This window comes from Puma concolor, chromosome C1, assembly GCF_028749965.1.
Source record: "Puma concolor isolate L17-30 chromosome C1, mPumCon1.1.hap2, whole genome shotgun sequence".
Taxonomy (NCBI): Eukaryota; Metazoa; Chordata; class Mammalia; order Carnivora; family Felidae; genus Puma; species Puma concolor.
In genome coordinates, this window is record NC_141674.1 from 221,178,749 (window position 1) to 221,193,780 (window position 15,032).

General features: G+C 62.8%; 1 protein-coding gene across 9 annotated transcripts in view; it reads right to left on the minus strand.

Annotated features, from left to right (window-relative positions):
• Positions 1–15,032, minus strand: part of HDAC4 (histone deacetylase 4) — a 288,003-nt gene that overhangs the window by 27,394 nt on the left and 245,577 nt on the right. For all 9 annotated transcript variants that reach the window (XM_086720110.1, XM_086720109.1, XM_086720108.1 and 6 more), the window contains 4 exons: positions 8,432–8,478; positions 4,648–4,755; positions 2,718–2,773; positions 884–971 (listed from right to left, as the gene is read on the minus strand). In XM_086720110.1, the coding sequence (XP_086576236.1) occupies positions 884–971; positions 2,718–2,773; positions 4,648–4,755; positions 8,432–8,478 (299 nt within the window). The remainder of the gene's footprint in view (positions 1–883; positions 972–2,717; positions 2,774–4,647; positions 4,756–8,431; positions 8,479–15,032) is intronic.

The following is a 15,032-nucleotide window of genomic DNA, read 5'->3' on the forward strand; positions in this document are numbered from 1 at the left end:
CCGCTCCACACTTAACACCTCGGCAGCACCCCTAACTAATCCTCTGGGAGGAGTGGAGGCCGGGCTCATGGGGACACGGGGACGAGGACCCGAGCACGCTAAGCACGGCCTCTGCCATCTACGCGCCCCTGGCCAGTGCCCGGCCCCTGAGAGCCTGCCGGTTTCTGCCGGGCTGGGGTTTGGTGTTTCTTTTCCCAAACTGGGAAGGAGTCCGCGGCACAAAGGATCATCCCCCCTGGGTATCTATCTGCTTTTCTTCTCCCTTAAAAATTTTATAAAATAAATCATAAATGCCAAACAGAATGAAGGAGAATTAAAAAGTAAGCACCGTCCACGACCATCCCCGGGACAAGCATTCGCGTAACGGCTTTTGGAGCTCAGCCGCGACCGACAGCTCTTACACCGCAGTTTACCCCCCAGGCAGTGGGGCCGGGGGGAGGCGGCAGGCCCGGCAGGAAAACGGGGCAGCGGCTACACGGGCGTAATCACCCAGTTCCCGTCAGGAGGGTCTGACACGCACATGCCGCATCTGGCCGTGGGAGGGCCTGGCCCAGGCCCTGCGGTGGACGCGTGAGGTCGAGGCCGGCACCGCCCCCCTGAACCCTCCTCTCCACGAGTTCTTCCGGCCGCTGCCCTCAGTCACGGGCACAGCTCTAGACATTTCAGGAACCGGCTACTGGCAGGACGGGCAGAGGGCACCTGTAAAACGGACTCGGAGCAAGTCTGAGCTTTTACTTCCTGCGTCTCTGAGGTAGCTTCCAGGAAGTTAAGGTCCCCAAATGCAAGGTCAAAGGAGGCAGAAACGCACACAGGATGCTGTCTGCTCGGGGAAGCAGGGGGGCGCACGGCCCCCAGCCCCTCTCGGGGAAGGGGTCCCACTTACCCAGTCCACGATGAGGGTCTTGCTCACGTCCAGCCGTTGCTGGAGAAGCTTGGCTGCGATGGCTACGGAATTAAAGTAGCAGAACCCCCTGCAGATGAGAGGAGACACGGAGAGGAAACACGGGTTCTTATCCGCCTTTACGCAAGACGCGACAGAACCATCTAGAGCCCTGTGAGATTTGAAGAGGGTCTGGTGAACTCACGGCTCTGTTAACTGACGCCGCGGAGGCACAGACGGACCCCCACGGGTCTCCCGCACGCGGACCGAGGTGCCCCGGGGTGGGGCACCCCTCCCTCGATGTACCAACACCCCGCCTCCTCGCCCCAGAACCTCGCAGAACGCGCACGGGCCGGCCTCTGCAGGGGCCCTACGGCGCACAGGCCCAGAGGTCACAAAGGTTACTTGCTTACTGCACATCTGTCACGTTCTCAGACATGCGACGACGACACAAGAATCGATCCCGTGACTGACTGACCCTGAGAGTCTTCAGGAGGGTGAGAAGGCAAACCAATTCAAGTAAAACTGAAACTCTCCACATCTGCCCCCTGACCTAAATCTCCACAAAGGTGGGGAAACCCAGGGGGGTCCGTTTCTGGAATCCGGGCCAGCCACCTGTAAGCCCTCCCCTGGCGGGCTCCTCCGGGCCCGGGACCCGACCCACGGCTCGTGCGAACACCCGCGGGAGCCCACCCGGCACGCTGCTGTCCGTTTCCTTCCAGCCCACGCGGCTCGTACACTTCAGGACACCCAACCACTTAGACCCCAATCAGAACAGGGCCTCCAGGGGAAGGCGGATCTTGCTCCCAAATGCCACGGAGCGTTCTGGGTCATGGCGTCCCAGGCCACAGGGCTGCTCAGGTGAGGCCGCGCTCCCTGAGGCCGCGGGAAGGAGATTCCCTCTCAGACCGCGGTCTGATGCCCTCGCTTCCAGATTTAGAGGACACGGGGCTCCCCCTCGCCTGTCTGCCAGACCCCAGGCTCCTTCACGAGTGTGGGTTTGGCCTGCGGCTCCTCAGCCTGTTCTAGCTGCTCCTGAAGACAGGGTCTGCCTCCGCCTCCCCGCGCTTCCCGGCTTCCCAGCCGTGCTCCGTCTGCACGGTCCCCGCTGTGCTGTCTGACCCACCCTGCTCTTTGGGGCACAGCCCGGACGTCCCCTCTCTTACCTCCACTGACACCAGCGGCGTCAGGGCCCTTCCCTCCCACATCCCACGAGATGGCATCACGGCGAACCCACCCCCAGGCACCAAGGCACTCGGTACACGACTGGTGAGGCCCAGGGTCCGGTCCCCGTGACTCTGCCCCAGGTGGGTCCGTCCCTACCTGCCACCGACTCTCCCAGGTAAACCTGGGGCAATCTGCGTGCCACGCCCGCTACCTCGGCCAGCGCCTCAGATGTGTGCACGGTCAGAGGCACCCCTAGCCCCAAACGGAGTCCAGACCTAGCTGGCCCTTGTGGTCACGACCTTGAAACGTCAGTCTCGTTGGTATCAAACCACAAGCAGGTCAGCTAAAAGGCCACACGTGAGATGACCTGAGGGGTCTGGATGGAATGTTCTAGAACAATGAAGCACCACATGAACTCATTCTGGTGCAGGTTAAGTCCCCAGCCAATTTTGTACAAGACTGAAGATGTCTAGAGATGTCTGTGGGTTCCTCTCCTTGCCCCCTCCGGTTCAGGCCACCACCTCGCCACAGCTGGTGGGTGAAGGTCACCTGTACGGCTCTGGAGCTGTGCCAGCTGGGGCCCCATTTTCACTCCAGTGCAGCCCAGCCCTCCCATGAGAGGAACCGGAAACCTGCAGCCCCTGCCCGGAACGGCCGCGCGCCTACTTACATGGGCGTGCTCTCCTCCGCGTGGTGTCCTGGGGGGCGGACCACGGCAAAGCCGTTCTGCACACGGCACCAGACAGGTGGGGACAAACAGGGAGGAAAGACGGGTTTCACGTTAGTGAGAAGATGAGCCCAGACCACACACGAGGACACAGAGTCACAGCACAGCTGGGCACACAGCCGTGGGACAGGATACGGGGCAGACGTCTGGTCCTGCTCTTAAGGAGGTCTACTGGTTGTCATGGTTACTAGGATGAAAGGTGACTTCACCCCTGACATTTGACCTTCAACGGCTCCCCCACGAGAAGGCCTGGAGTTGCTCAGCTCTGGGATCTGGGTAGGAGTGGGCAGGGCACCCTGGGTCCCCCTCTGTTCGTGACCGGTATCCCCAAGAAGCCACCTGATGGGAACCCTGGGTGCAGACAGAGCGCAAGGGGCTCCTGCCCCAGTTTGGGCTGAACGTGAAGGACGCAGATCGAGGGGGCACGGGTGCTGCAGAAAATAAGTGACCCATTTACTCAGCGGAAACAGCTCAGAGGCTACAGGGTGCCCCCCTCCCCCGGGACCCGTAAGTCACGTGTGCTTTACAGAACCATAATACACTGCTCAGCAGCCACGGAAAATGATGTGCACGGGCACCTCTTGTGTGGCCCGCGGGGAGCTGTGTGGTCAGGCTGGGAACAGCCCCCGGGGCGAACTGACCCCCCGGGGCGGACTGACCATTGGTGACGGGGCCTGCTGCAGGACCAGCTCGGGGAGGGACGCGCTCACACGGGAGCCCCCGCTTTGCGCACTCTCAACACTGTCCTACGCGCGGGCCCCGCACCCGGTTCCGAGCACAGGCGGCACCCCCTTGGGGGTCTCCATGCCCCCATCCTAAGACTCCATCACCACGGTGCCAGGGCAAGGGAGGCAGGCGGCTGGTGCCACGGGAGCCGGCAATGCCAGGGACGCATAGGCCCTCTGCCCGTTTTCTCCAGCAGGCTCGAGGGGACAGCAGCTCTGCCCGAGGACGTGTGATGCCGGGATCAAACGTATTGACTTCGTGAAAGTTCTCCCGTTGAGAGAACAAAAGGGAAGGACGGGGAAGTGGGTGCAGGGTGAGACCGTAGCGTCATCTGAGAAGCCCACGGCCAGCTCCTGCCTGCGCTCAGATGACCTTCCCGAGGAGATGGGCGCCCAGAGTAACGGCTTCGAAAATCAGTGATGTTTTAAATACTATGCAACAAACTGTGTCGAGATTCTGGAAGGTGTCTGCCTAACTCATAAGCCAGGGCTTCCAAGTGAGCCGCACTGGGTCGGGTGCCCTGTCCAACCTGCAACAGACCAGTGGGTTCCATGCCAAGGAGAGGATCCCACTGCTACCGATCAGGTTCTGCACTGCAACTCATCTTCCAGAAACTTCCACGTACGGAACCGCAGTGGAGCATCAAGGAGGAATCTGCACCGCTGTCTGATAAAGCTATGCGAACGCTGTCCCCTCTCGCACGCCCACGTCTTGTGGGGCCACAGTCTCGTGCAGGAGCAGGTCTGAGACCACCCGATCCACTAAGACAGGCGTTGCCGCTATTTTCAAGTTAATAAGCAGTTTTGAAAATCCCGCTTGAATCTCTCGTATGGTCGGGGTGATGACACAGCTCGTACACAAAAGCTCTCCAAGTTCTTCAAAGTTGTCGGGAGTGTAAGGTGCTCCCGAGACCGAAGCTTCGAGAGCCGCTGTGCCACCACGCACTTTCACCAGGGCCGGAGGTGCTCCCGTCGATGAGTGGGGACCCACGGGACAGGGCCCACCCTCGCCCCTGGACAGGAGCCACCCTCCCCCAGTCACCGCCTCCTTGTCTAGAGGGGCCCACCGGGGGCCGTCCTCCCACCCCCACCCTGGAAAGCCTCTGGCAGCCTTCCTCCAGGCCGGTTTCTGCAGGGCCCCCACTGACCTTCAGCTCCCCCGTGGCCACCTTGAAGACCAGCTCCACCACGCAGCCCACGGCCAGGCGGGCCGCGCCCGACGAGTGCACCTCGTTCCATATGGTGTCGCTGTCCACCTGTGGAGACCAGGGCCCTGCGGTGAGGCGTGTCTCGGCCTGTCACCCCCGCCCCCCGACTCTTGTGGGGGCCGTGCAGCTGGGGGCTTGTGGAGTCTGGGGGCTCTCCCCGCAAAATCCCAGTACGGGCTGCTCGCTTCTCTTTTACCGATTACAGGACACACCCAGCTCACATTCGGCCTCACCTTTTTTTTTTTTTTTTTAAGATACGGCAGAAAATACCGAACGGGAAAAGAACCATAAACGCAGCACGAATGGGACATGCGCACCTCTACCCCTACCCGAGGTGCCCCTGCTTTCCTCCAGTGCCCCGATGTACGCGAGGCTCAGAGCAGGGGCGTCTCGCGCACCGAGCTCTGTTCCCGTTTGGTTTCATGGCAGGTGAGCGATGCTAACAGCAAAACGAAACCTAAGAAAAACTGGAACGACAGGTCCCTCCAGAGTCTGACTTCACTTTGTGCTGAAGAGAATGAGCCACTCTGCGTGTCTGATGGGAGCGCGGGGTGGGAAGGGAGGAGCCAGCCCACGAGGGACCTCCTGGAGGGCCGCGCACCCCGCACGGGAAAACGTGGTCAGGTAATTCCCATCTGCGTCCTGGCTTGTTTGTTTGCGGAGACACACGTCCAACGTGTCTGGCTGATGTGGGCATTGAAGACGACCAAGAAATTGGAGCGGCCAGTTCCGGAAGTCACCTTGTGGGGGCCTGGGCGGGATCGGAGCCCCAAGATGGAGCACACAGCCCCCCTCCCCCCACCGGGTGCCAGGCCAAGGGCCCCCGAGCCGCCATCTGCGGCGGGGCGATCGGAGCCTCGGCCGTGCACACGTAGGGCTCATGTGCCTTTCCTGGGGCACACCCCGCCCGATCAAGGTTCGGAGGAGCAGTGCAGTCACAAGCCCGTTACCTGCAGCATGGTGCCTGCGAAGTCCATTTGAGAGCCCCCCCCCCGCCCCCAACAAATCAGCCCCTCAGAGCGCTGAACGCTCTGGGACTCCAGAGACCGAGGCCACCCACACAGTGACACGCAGAGGTGACACAGCCCCGTCAGGGCCTGCCCAGGTCCGTCCGGGCGCAGCTGGGCTCCTGCCTGCCTGGCCAAGACACCGACCGTTATGCAGGGGTTGCATTTCCCGCAATGAACTCGTGAAGCTTCGTCTTCAAAGCGAGATGACTGAAAATACATTTATGAGGGGTTCAAGCCATTTCCGGAGGACGGCTATTCTCTGCAGTGAGCAAACCTCTGTGTTCTTTAAACAGTTTCCAAATGTCAAAAGAATGCTCTGCACTTTGCCGACTCTGCACGGCATTAATATTCGACTTTCAAAGAGCGGCTTCTGTTGTAAACGATACCGTCCCGCTAGTCACGGAAGCAGCTTTTCAAACAGAGCTGGCCCGGGCCAACCTACGTCAGCTGCAGAACCGATTCATTACAGTCGACGGGGATGGTCCTCGGGCGAGTGGCAGGGGCATCCCACCACCGCTGCTGAGCCTCCCGGGAGGGAGGACGAGGGTGTCCAGGGCAGGCTGGCGCGGATGCTGCCCCCGAGGACCAAAGGCAGTTTACGCAAAACCACTCAGGTTACTTCTCCTCAAAACGTGAGGATTTTGGGTTCTGAGCCCAGGGAACCAGCCCGGTACGTGCTCTGACGGGTCTGTGTGTGTGACCCCAGGGCGGAAGCCCTGGGATGTCTTGTCCAGAGGGAAGGACGGAGTCCCAGGCTGCCACTGCTGGGCCAGCCTGGGATGGCTGCCTTCCGGCCCTGAGTTCCAGGGGCAAGAGCCCCAGGGAGGGCGGGGCAGGAGGGCCATTGCCACTGCAGGAGCTCGAACGAGGAACCAAAGTGCAAATGGGCTGCTACGTTTCTTCCAGCAGAGGAAAACTTGGAGGACACTTCCTGCAGAGATTCAGAAGGGATGTACCGGAGGCGGCCGGTGCCGGGCACACCACGGCCCTTGGGGAGCCACGTTGCTCAGGGCGCCCGGGCCAGCGAGGGGGCCACAGGGCCAGCAGGGAGGGGGATTCACCCACACCACGTCCCCTTAAGGGGAAGATGGAAAAGATCAGGAGGTGAGCAAAGCAGCGGATCCTTTCATTTGGTTTGAAAGAAGCTTCCACTGACTTCAAACTCTCTTTTCAGCACAGTTAAGGGAAAAGGGGTCTGCAAACAACTTGAAAACACCATTCCACACCCTAAATGTTAATTCAGAATAACTTTCAGGAAAAGCGGAGAGGCCCCTCCTCACCTGCGTCAGCACCCAGAACACCCACACTCCCACCCACACTTAGGCTCCCGGGGTCTGCTTGGCTCTCCCGAGACCCCACCAGTGACGCCGAGCCCACACACGCAAAGTGCTTCTCCACCCTCCTGGGAGCGGGGATTATGGAGAGGCCTCGAAAGACAGCCATCCCCGAAAGACCCTACGGTTCACGCCTTCTACCAGTGAGTCCCCAGGCTTCCTCTACCCAGTTCAGCGCTCTCATGCCCGGATGTGAAGGTGGGTGCTGCTTGGTCTGCAGGGGCTCAGATCTGGATGCCCCCTCGGCGGGGGCTGCCTGGCTCCAGGCCCCAGGCCCGACTTGAGCTCTCTCTCCCTTTTGCAAATTACAAATCCTGCCTCGCACAGCGCGCTGGCTGCAGGGCAGCCGAATCCAAGCCTTTTCAAGTCTGGCCAAAAATTTGCCCCGAATTAAGAGATTGCAGCCTACTTACAATATAAAATAAAATAACTCTAGGGGCCTTGGTGGTGGTTTGAGTAAATGCCGTTTATTCTCTTTCTGACGGGATAATTTTCAAAGCAGCGAGTTTTGTAAAGACTCAGGAAGAAAACAATTTTGTTTCATTTCCATAACAGAATCCAGACCTGGGGCTTCACCCTGCGATCTGTAATTAGGCTCGCACTCTGCCCCTGCGCGGCCTCCGCCGAAGCGGCTTTGTTGTCCGCGGTGTCCTGCCGGCCCCTTCCCTCCGCGGCCGACTGCGCTATTTCACGGGCTACGCGGCCTCGATGGCCAGCAGCCCCGGGCTCCGCTCTCGCCCCCCCACCCCTCTGTCATCCAGGGCGACGGGAGCCGGGGGCTGGGATGGGGGCCTCTCCCCGTTAACAAGAAGTGCTGGCCGTGGACACCTGACCTTCACCGCGCCGCGGGCAGGGTGGACGTCCAGACCAGAAATCGTGAGGGACGCTGGCTCTCCTGAGCAGGCCGGCCTGAGGGCGTTATCGCTCACAGAAAAGCAGCAGCCCCCCCCCCACCTCCCCAACACAACGGCCTTCAGAGGTTCCCCGGGGCCCCCGGCTGGCGGTCGGATACAGCGATCGCACACACCCCTGATCCACCGCAACCTGAGCCGAGACAGGCTGTTCCTCCGCAGGCTGGGAGGCGAGACCGACCTGTTCCCCACGGCGCGCCTGCGTGCCAGACGGCCTTCCCGGAGGAAGGTGCCCGACTCCAGCCTACAAATGCTCCCAGGCCCCGGGCCTTTGAAGCCACACGTGTGTGGGGGGTGGGGGGTGGGGGAGGGCCCGGTGGGGGGGGGGGCGGCCCCACCCGCCAGACCCTGTTTACGGAAAACACCTGGCAGCAATTATCCACTCTGCGGAAAACAGGGCAGCGGTTTCTGCGGCCACTGGGGCCCGAGAACAAGCAGGACATTATTTACACATTAAAGAAATACTTACCCCGACACCACCGCAGGGCAGCCTGACAAACACCGAGGTTAGCGAGCCTGCGGGGAGAAGGACAGTCAAGGTCAGGAGGGCAAGGTCACAGGCGCCCCGCCTACAGGGAGCGTGGCGCGGGCTCCGGGAACGGGGAGCCCAGGGGCGCTGGCACTTGCGGAAGGCGCACAACACAGCCACACTCCGAGGGGCCCGCTGGCGTCACAGGTACCTCGGCATCACCGTGTGGCTGCTGGGGGACAGTCCCCGTGGACAGACCTCCCCCTCCCCGAGGCAACGGTCACCCCTCTGGGGGTCCGCACCGAGAGGCGGGCTCTCCTTCCAGCCTGAGCCGGCGCACCGTGCACAGGACGAGCCGAAAGGCGGTGTCCCAAGAACTTCTCGCTGTTTAGCAACCTGACCCGGACCCCCCGCCGGCCCTCATCCTCCCAGGTTCGCGGCTCCGGCAGCACCACCTGCCCCCTGGCTACAAACAAGGGAGAGAGAAGGGCCCGGAATCACGCGGAGCATCCCGGGGGGATGTGAATACGACACCCCCTCCCCACTTATAAACACGGACACAGCTAGGAAACCACACGGAGCGGAGCTGGCCACCCGGAAGGCCCTCCCCGGCCAGTGGCACCGGGGCAAGTCCCCTCTCCCACGGGGCTCGGGCCTGAGCCCTGGTGACAAAGACGAGGACTGTCTTCCTCAGGGTGATCCAGCGCTGGCTGGCAACCAGCCTACGACTCCCCTGTCACAAAGGACAGACAGCACCTGCCCCCCTAGGGCTCCATGTGGCCGCGTGCCTGGGGAGGTGGCCCAGGAGACCCGCTCTGGGGTGCCCGCTGCTCCTGTATGCGCCCTGCCCCCGTGGCCCCTAGGCCTCCCCTGGCGGGTTCCTTAGGCCAGCTTCGGACTCCTCTTTTTTTTTTTGAGAGAGGGAGGGAGAGGGGTAGAGAGAGAGAGAGAGAGAGTGAGAGAGAGATTGAGAGAGGAAGAGAGGAGAGGACGAGAGAGTATTTCAAGCAGACTCCGTGCCCAGCACAGAGCCCGACATGCGGCTCATACTTAGGAACCGTGACCTCCTGACCCGAGCAGAAACCCTGAGTCGGACACTTAACTGAGCCGACCAGGCACCCCCGGCCTCCTGTTTGGACGTGGCAGGGCTGCGCCCACTGCGGGGAGCCCCTCCCCCCTTCTGCCTGCCCCAGAACACTGGCTCCTGCTCTAGATGCCCGTGAGCCATACCACTGGGACCACAGGCCCGGGCCGGACTCTGGCCCCGTCCGTGCCCACCTCATCCCGACTCCTGGCGTGGACCACACTAGGCACCGAGCCACCAGGGGCCACGTCACGGGCCAGCCCCGGCCTGCACCCTCCCGCTGCTCACATGACACACGACGCTCGCGTTCACCCGGGGCCACGGCGCACCCTACAGCCACCCGTCCCCTCCCACCTCTGAAATGCCTGGCCGCGGGGTCCCGACCTCAGACCGGCCTCTCCCTGCGCCCCGCCTGCTCTCTTCGTGCCACGTCTTGCTGACTGCCACTGCCTGGATCCGCGGCTCCCGCCGCCACATACTCTGATGGTTTGCCCTGTGAGGGTGGGGACGCGTCTGCCTGCCTTCCCTCGTGCCCACGGCCGGCCCACAGCCAGGAACACACAGATGTGTGAGTGGGTGGGGGGCCAGGCAGGACGTGCAGGGCAGGGGAGGGTGGCTCCCGAGGGGCTTGCCCGGCCTGCACCGTGAGGGACCCTCTGCAGGGAGCCGCCACAGGGAGCAGGTGGGCTGGGGGAGCGGGCCCGGGGAAGCAGAGGGCACGGACGCCGGGCCTCTTGCCGTCCTGCTTTGCCCCGTGTCCGGGAAGAGGCCCACCTAATGGCCTAGGTCACCGACTGAGTCCTGGGACCGGTGCGGAGTCCTCGATAGGCCCTGGGGCTTCATGACGGGCTCTCTGCCCACCACGGGTGATTCTAACACAGGAACACGGTGTGGGGGATTTAAAGAGCTTCCTCCCAGATAATCCACAGGCCCGTGTGTATGCATTCGGACACATCTGGTGCCTAAGTCCAAGTGGAAGGAGGCTCTGCTAAGAGACTAGATTTCTCTTTTCGAAATCAGAGCCAATACTGTCTACGTTAAAAGCATAAATCACCTAAATATTGTGACTTTGCTCATTAGCCAGCAACCAAAGACCGAAATAGAAAGAAAAGGTAGGATCCTCATGCATTCCTGGGTGGGCGCTAAGCATGTGCTTCTGGACAGGAAAGCGGTTCCGGAAACAGCTCCCGAGGAACCGTGGCCGGCTCTCAGCACAGCTCAATTTCACTTGTCCCCAGCCACCTCCTCGCCTGTGGCTCACTCGGGCCTCCCGTGGTCCGGGGCCACCATCACCTCGGCAAGGCCACAAACGTCCGGGCGGAGCGGGCGCGGATGCGCAAAGGGCCACCTTGCTTTTCCAATCAGCGCAGCTGCCGAGAGGTGGGCTGGTGGGCCCGCGGGCGTGGGGAAGGCACCGCTGCTCCCCACATGGGGTCTCACCCCTCCCGAGCGCTGCCAGGCGCCACGCGGCCATCCGACCAGGCTCCCTTTCCAGGGGCCGGCCGTCAGAAGGCCGAGACCCACACCCCTCAGCGTCCATGGTGCGCGTCGGCCGAGCCGAGCGGCCCTGCACCTCAGCGCCCTCGCGGGTCTTCTCGCACACGGCTTAGAAGACTCGCTTTGAAGAGGGAGGGAACTCACACGGTGGTGTTCACGTGCCCGATCAGGGTTCTGTTAGCAACAAGATAACGGCCAACTGTACTAGGTCTGGAACAGTCAGACTGACGACAGGATGCCTGGTTACCAGCACAATCACCGGGACTCTCAAAACGGATCCCGAGCGGAGAGAAGGTAGCCGGTTAGGTGTCCCCGGAGCGATGGGAATGGGTTTCGAAACAGCGTGTAGCGGGGAAGCAAAAGGAAGCGACGATTTAGGGCCTCGCCGGCGTCACCCACGCGCACACGCTCACGCGCTGCCGACACAGGCTCTGCCACCACAAAAGACACACGGAGCTCACTCGGACGGCTGCATCGTGGCGGGGGAGGAGCAGGTGTGAGGACGACGCAAACAGGACGGGGGGCTTCGGGGGCCTGAGTGAGGAGGGGCAACCCCACACGGACCCGGGCCCAGGAGGCACCGCTGCAGGGCCAGCCACTAGGAGAGCTCCAGGCCCTCCTCCCTGAAGACCCCGCATACGCCGCATCTCTCCTTCACCATCCGTCCTAAACCGAGTGTGAAACTAGCTCCCAGACCTGGCCGGTTCCCCTGCCGGAGCGTCCGGGCCCGCCTCTCCCCGCCCAACTTCACGGTCAGAAGACAACACACAAGTGCAAAAGGCCCCTTGGTGGCGGCTCAGCTGACACGGGCCTCTGGCGGCAGGCAAGGGAGCAGGGGCTGAGCTGGGACGAGCCCCCTGCTAAGAGTGGGGACAGCCGCGGGGGCCATTCAGTGCGCTCGCCTGGGACAGAGTAGACACTGCCGTCCACTGTGGGGCCGTCCAGCCGGCCCCAGGGACCGTGAGGTTGGGGGCTTTACTGGTGCTGTGCCTCGGTGGCACCGACGGGGCCCACAGGATCCTCTCCCGTACTGGAGATGTTCCAGGCAGCCGAGGTGCCGCCCTGCCTGTCGCGCCGCACTGGCCTTTTTTCACGCAGCCTCCTTGCTCAGCTCGTCCCTGAGGCCACTGGCCACCTCCCCACTGTCCGCATCCTGGAAGGCTCCTTTCTGAAGCTCCCCTCTCTGGACATGCTCTGCCCGGGTTCCCACCTTTTCTCGCCCCGCCGGTCCCCAAGCCCTCCACCAGCAACCTGTCCTCCTGCACCTGCAGTCCTGCCCTTGGAGCTAGCGGCTCAGACCTCCACCCTCTGCCCGAGTTCCACTCCACGACCGCCGGGACCGGGGCCCTGGGCACACTGCAGTCCACACACGAACACCCCGCGACTGAGGGACAGAGCACACAGCACGCCCTTCTCCACAGGGAGCTGGGGAACCTCCCTCCCGTTTTGGCCAACTGTCCCCACACATCTTACGGTGTCACCTCCTACAGCGTACCCTAAGCCACGACGGCTGGGCTTTGAAAAACCGACTTGAGTAGCAAGGACAAACCCTGCTGTGTAAACAGAGAACAGAAGTCCCTCTGCGGGGTGATGGCTCTTGTGACAGAACAGGCTGGGGTGGGAGGGTCTCTGGGGCACATCTGGCGCCAGCGCTCTTGGGGTTCCCAGGGGGTCTTGGGGAGCAGAGCTCCCGGCAGCCAGAGCACCTGGCCGGGCCGTGGACCAGACCCACCATGTGGCCAGAAAGACAAGCAGCTCTGGTGTCGTTCTGAGCCCACCAGGCCCCGGCTCCCCCTCCGGGTGGGAGAAGCGAGCCCCCAGCCAGCACCGGCAGCAAGGTCTGGGGAGCAGGGCAGGAGGGAGCCCAACAAGACGCCGGCACAAGCCCTCAGCCACACTGCTCCAGGGTGTTCTGGATGCTTCCACGTGGGGAGCAAATCCCACTGGGGGCTGGTTTCTGTGACTGGACTCACACAACGGGACCCTGACGCCCAGGGGGGTGGTGTTACAAGCGGGGCTCGAGGCAGTCACGTCACGAGGGTTGCACGTTGGTGGGCGTGGTCAGTGCCTTTGGAAAACCCTGCCAGGCTCCCTCCCCTCGGACCCCAGGGAGGAGGCAGCGAGACCTGTGATTTGAAAGAGCCTGCGCCCGCCGTGTGGCATCTCGATCCCAGCCCTCCCGCTGCCGGCCTGTAAGCGACAGACTCTGGCCTCTGTCTGTGGTGCCTGGTTACAGCAGCCGGAGCGGACAAGGCAGGGGCGGTGGCCCCTCGACCTCGCTCTGCGTGTCCTCCTGGAGAAAGGGTGTCTGCAAAGGCCTCCGCTCAGCTCCTCCTCGCCCTTCCTGGCTCGGCCACGGCTGCAGGTGGGGAAGGTCTCTGCCCGGAACCGGCGAGGCGGCACCCATGTCGTGGGGCGCTCGCCCTGGAATCTCACGCACCTCCTCATGTCCCCTTGTTCCCACCGTTCCAACACTGTCCCTGCCACCCCTCAGAGGGTCCGGGCAGCCGTGGCTCGCCCATGATTGCTTTATGATGCTCTCCTCCCTTTTTCGCACTTTCCCCGGAAGCTTCTGCACGGCAGGAACGCTGCCTGGACTTTCTCATTCTTCTCCCTGTTGTCCAGGTCCTGCCCCTGTTCTGCTCTGCTTCCTAGGGGATGGAGCCCACCTCCCCTCCAGCCTGGGACTCTCTACTGTCTGATGTGGCTTGAGTGTTCTGGGTCTCCTCCATGCTGGCTGCACTTGTCCACGTTACGTGGACGTGGTAGCTCTCTCTATGGGTAACGACAGCTGCAGTTTTCTTCACAGTGTCCCCGATCTGTCCCAGAAACCTGTCCTCTGAGCTGCCCTGTTTCAGGATCTTTCTCCCACTAAGCGCTTCCCTGGGGGGGGAGGGGGGGAGGATAATCCTTGGTCATCTATTCATAAGACTGAGGACCTAAGAGCCACTGGGAGCTCCGGGCACACGGTGGGCTCACGAACTGGTGGCTCCCCGTTGGGATCCCATCAGCTTCCGTAGGGCCGGTCATTCTCTGAGGAGGTGTCGGCAATGCCTGCCTGGGGCAGGGGAGGCCTCTCAGAACCTCTGGCCAGCCCCAGATGTGACCCCTCTCCGCCCTCTGTCCCGGGCCCAGGTCTCTGCAGTGGCCAAGCCGAGCCCCCCCAAGTTGGGGGTGTCCACCCCCAGCCCTAGCTCCGGAAGGCACTTTCTGGCACCTGCCGTCCCCCTGCCGTCCAGCCCCCAGGCTCTCCCGTGCTGCTGGCTCCTATGTCCCCAGAACAAGGGTTCGCGTCGTCCGCAAGCCTTGTTACTACAGGGCAATGGGGCTCAGGGAGTAATATGACTGGCCGCCCTAGGACGGGACCCCGATCTCCTCCTGGCCACCAGCTCCACCCCCTCCAAAGACTAAAGCGCTTCATTGGTGTCAGGTACCTCAACGCCTACAGCATTTCTAGCACAGAAGACACGCTCCCCGAGGGAAGAAACGACTGCACGCGTGAAGCAGGGCACACACCCACGCGCGCACGGAGGGAGTGACCGGCCACAACGTGGTGAGATCGCGCAGCACAGCCTGAGCAGAGCCTTCGGTGACAGGCGGGAGGAGGCCGCCCCCGCGTCCCTCCAGGTTCAAGGTGGTTGGGAGGCTGGGGTCAAGGTGCCCCGGACAGGTCATGACGGGGGTGGGGTCTGCGCCCAGGAGCCCGAGGCTCCGGAGGCTCCGGACCTGCCTGTGCCGGAGGTCCCTGCTCAGACCCCCCCACCTCCTGGGGCGTTGATGGCAGCAAGTCCCTTCGCTCAAGCCCACCAGCGCGGAAGCCCCGCACCCCGCGGGGAGCCCGCGTGGGGCTGCCCCGGCCTCCCGGACTCCGGGCTCACTGCCGGAGAGGGCTGGCAGCAGGTCCGCGGCTGGAGTATCCCCCGATCTTCGCCAGTGTCTACGCCCTGCCACGGAACGTTCCGCAAGACCGGCGGTTCTCGCCCGCCGCGGCCGCAGCACCCGCGGCCCAGGCACGAAACC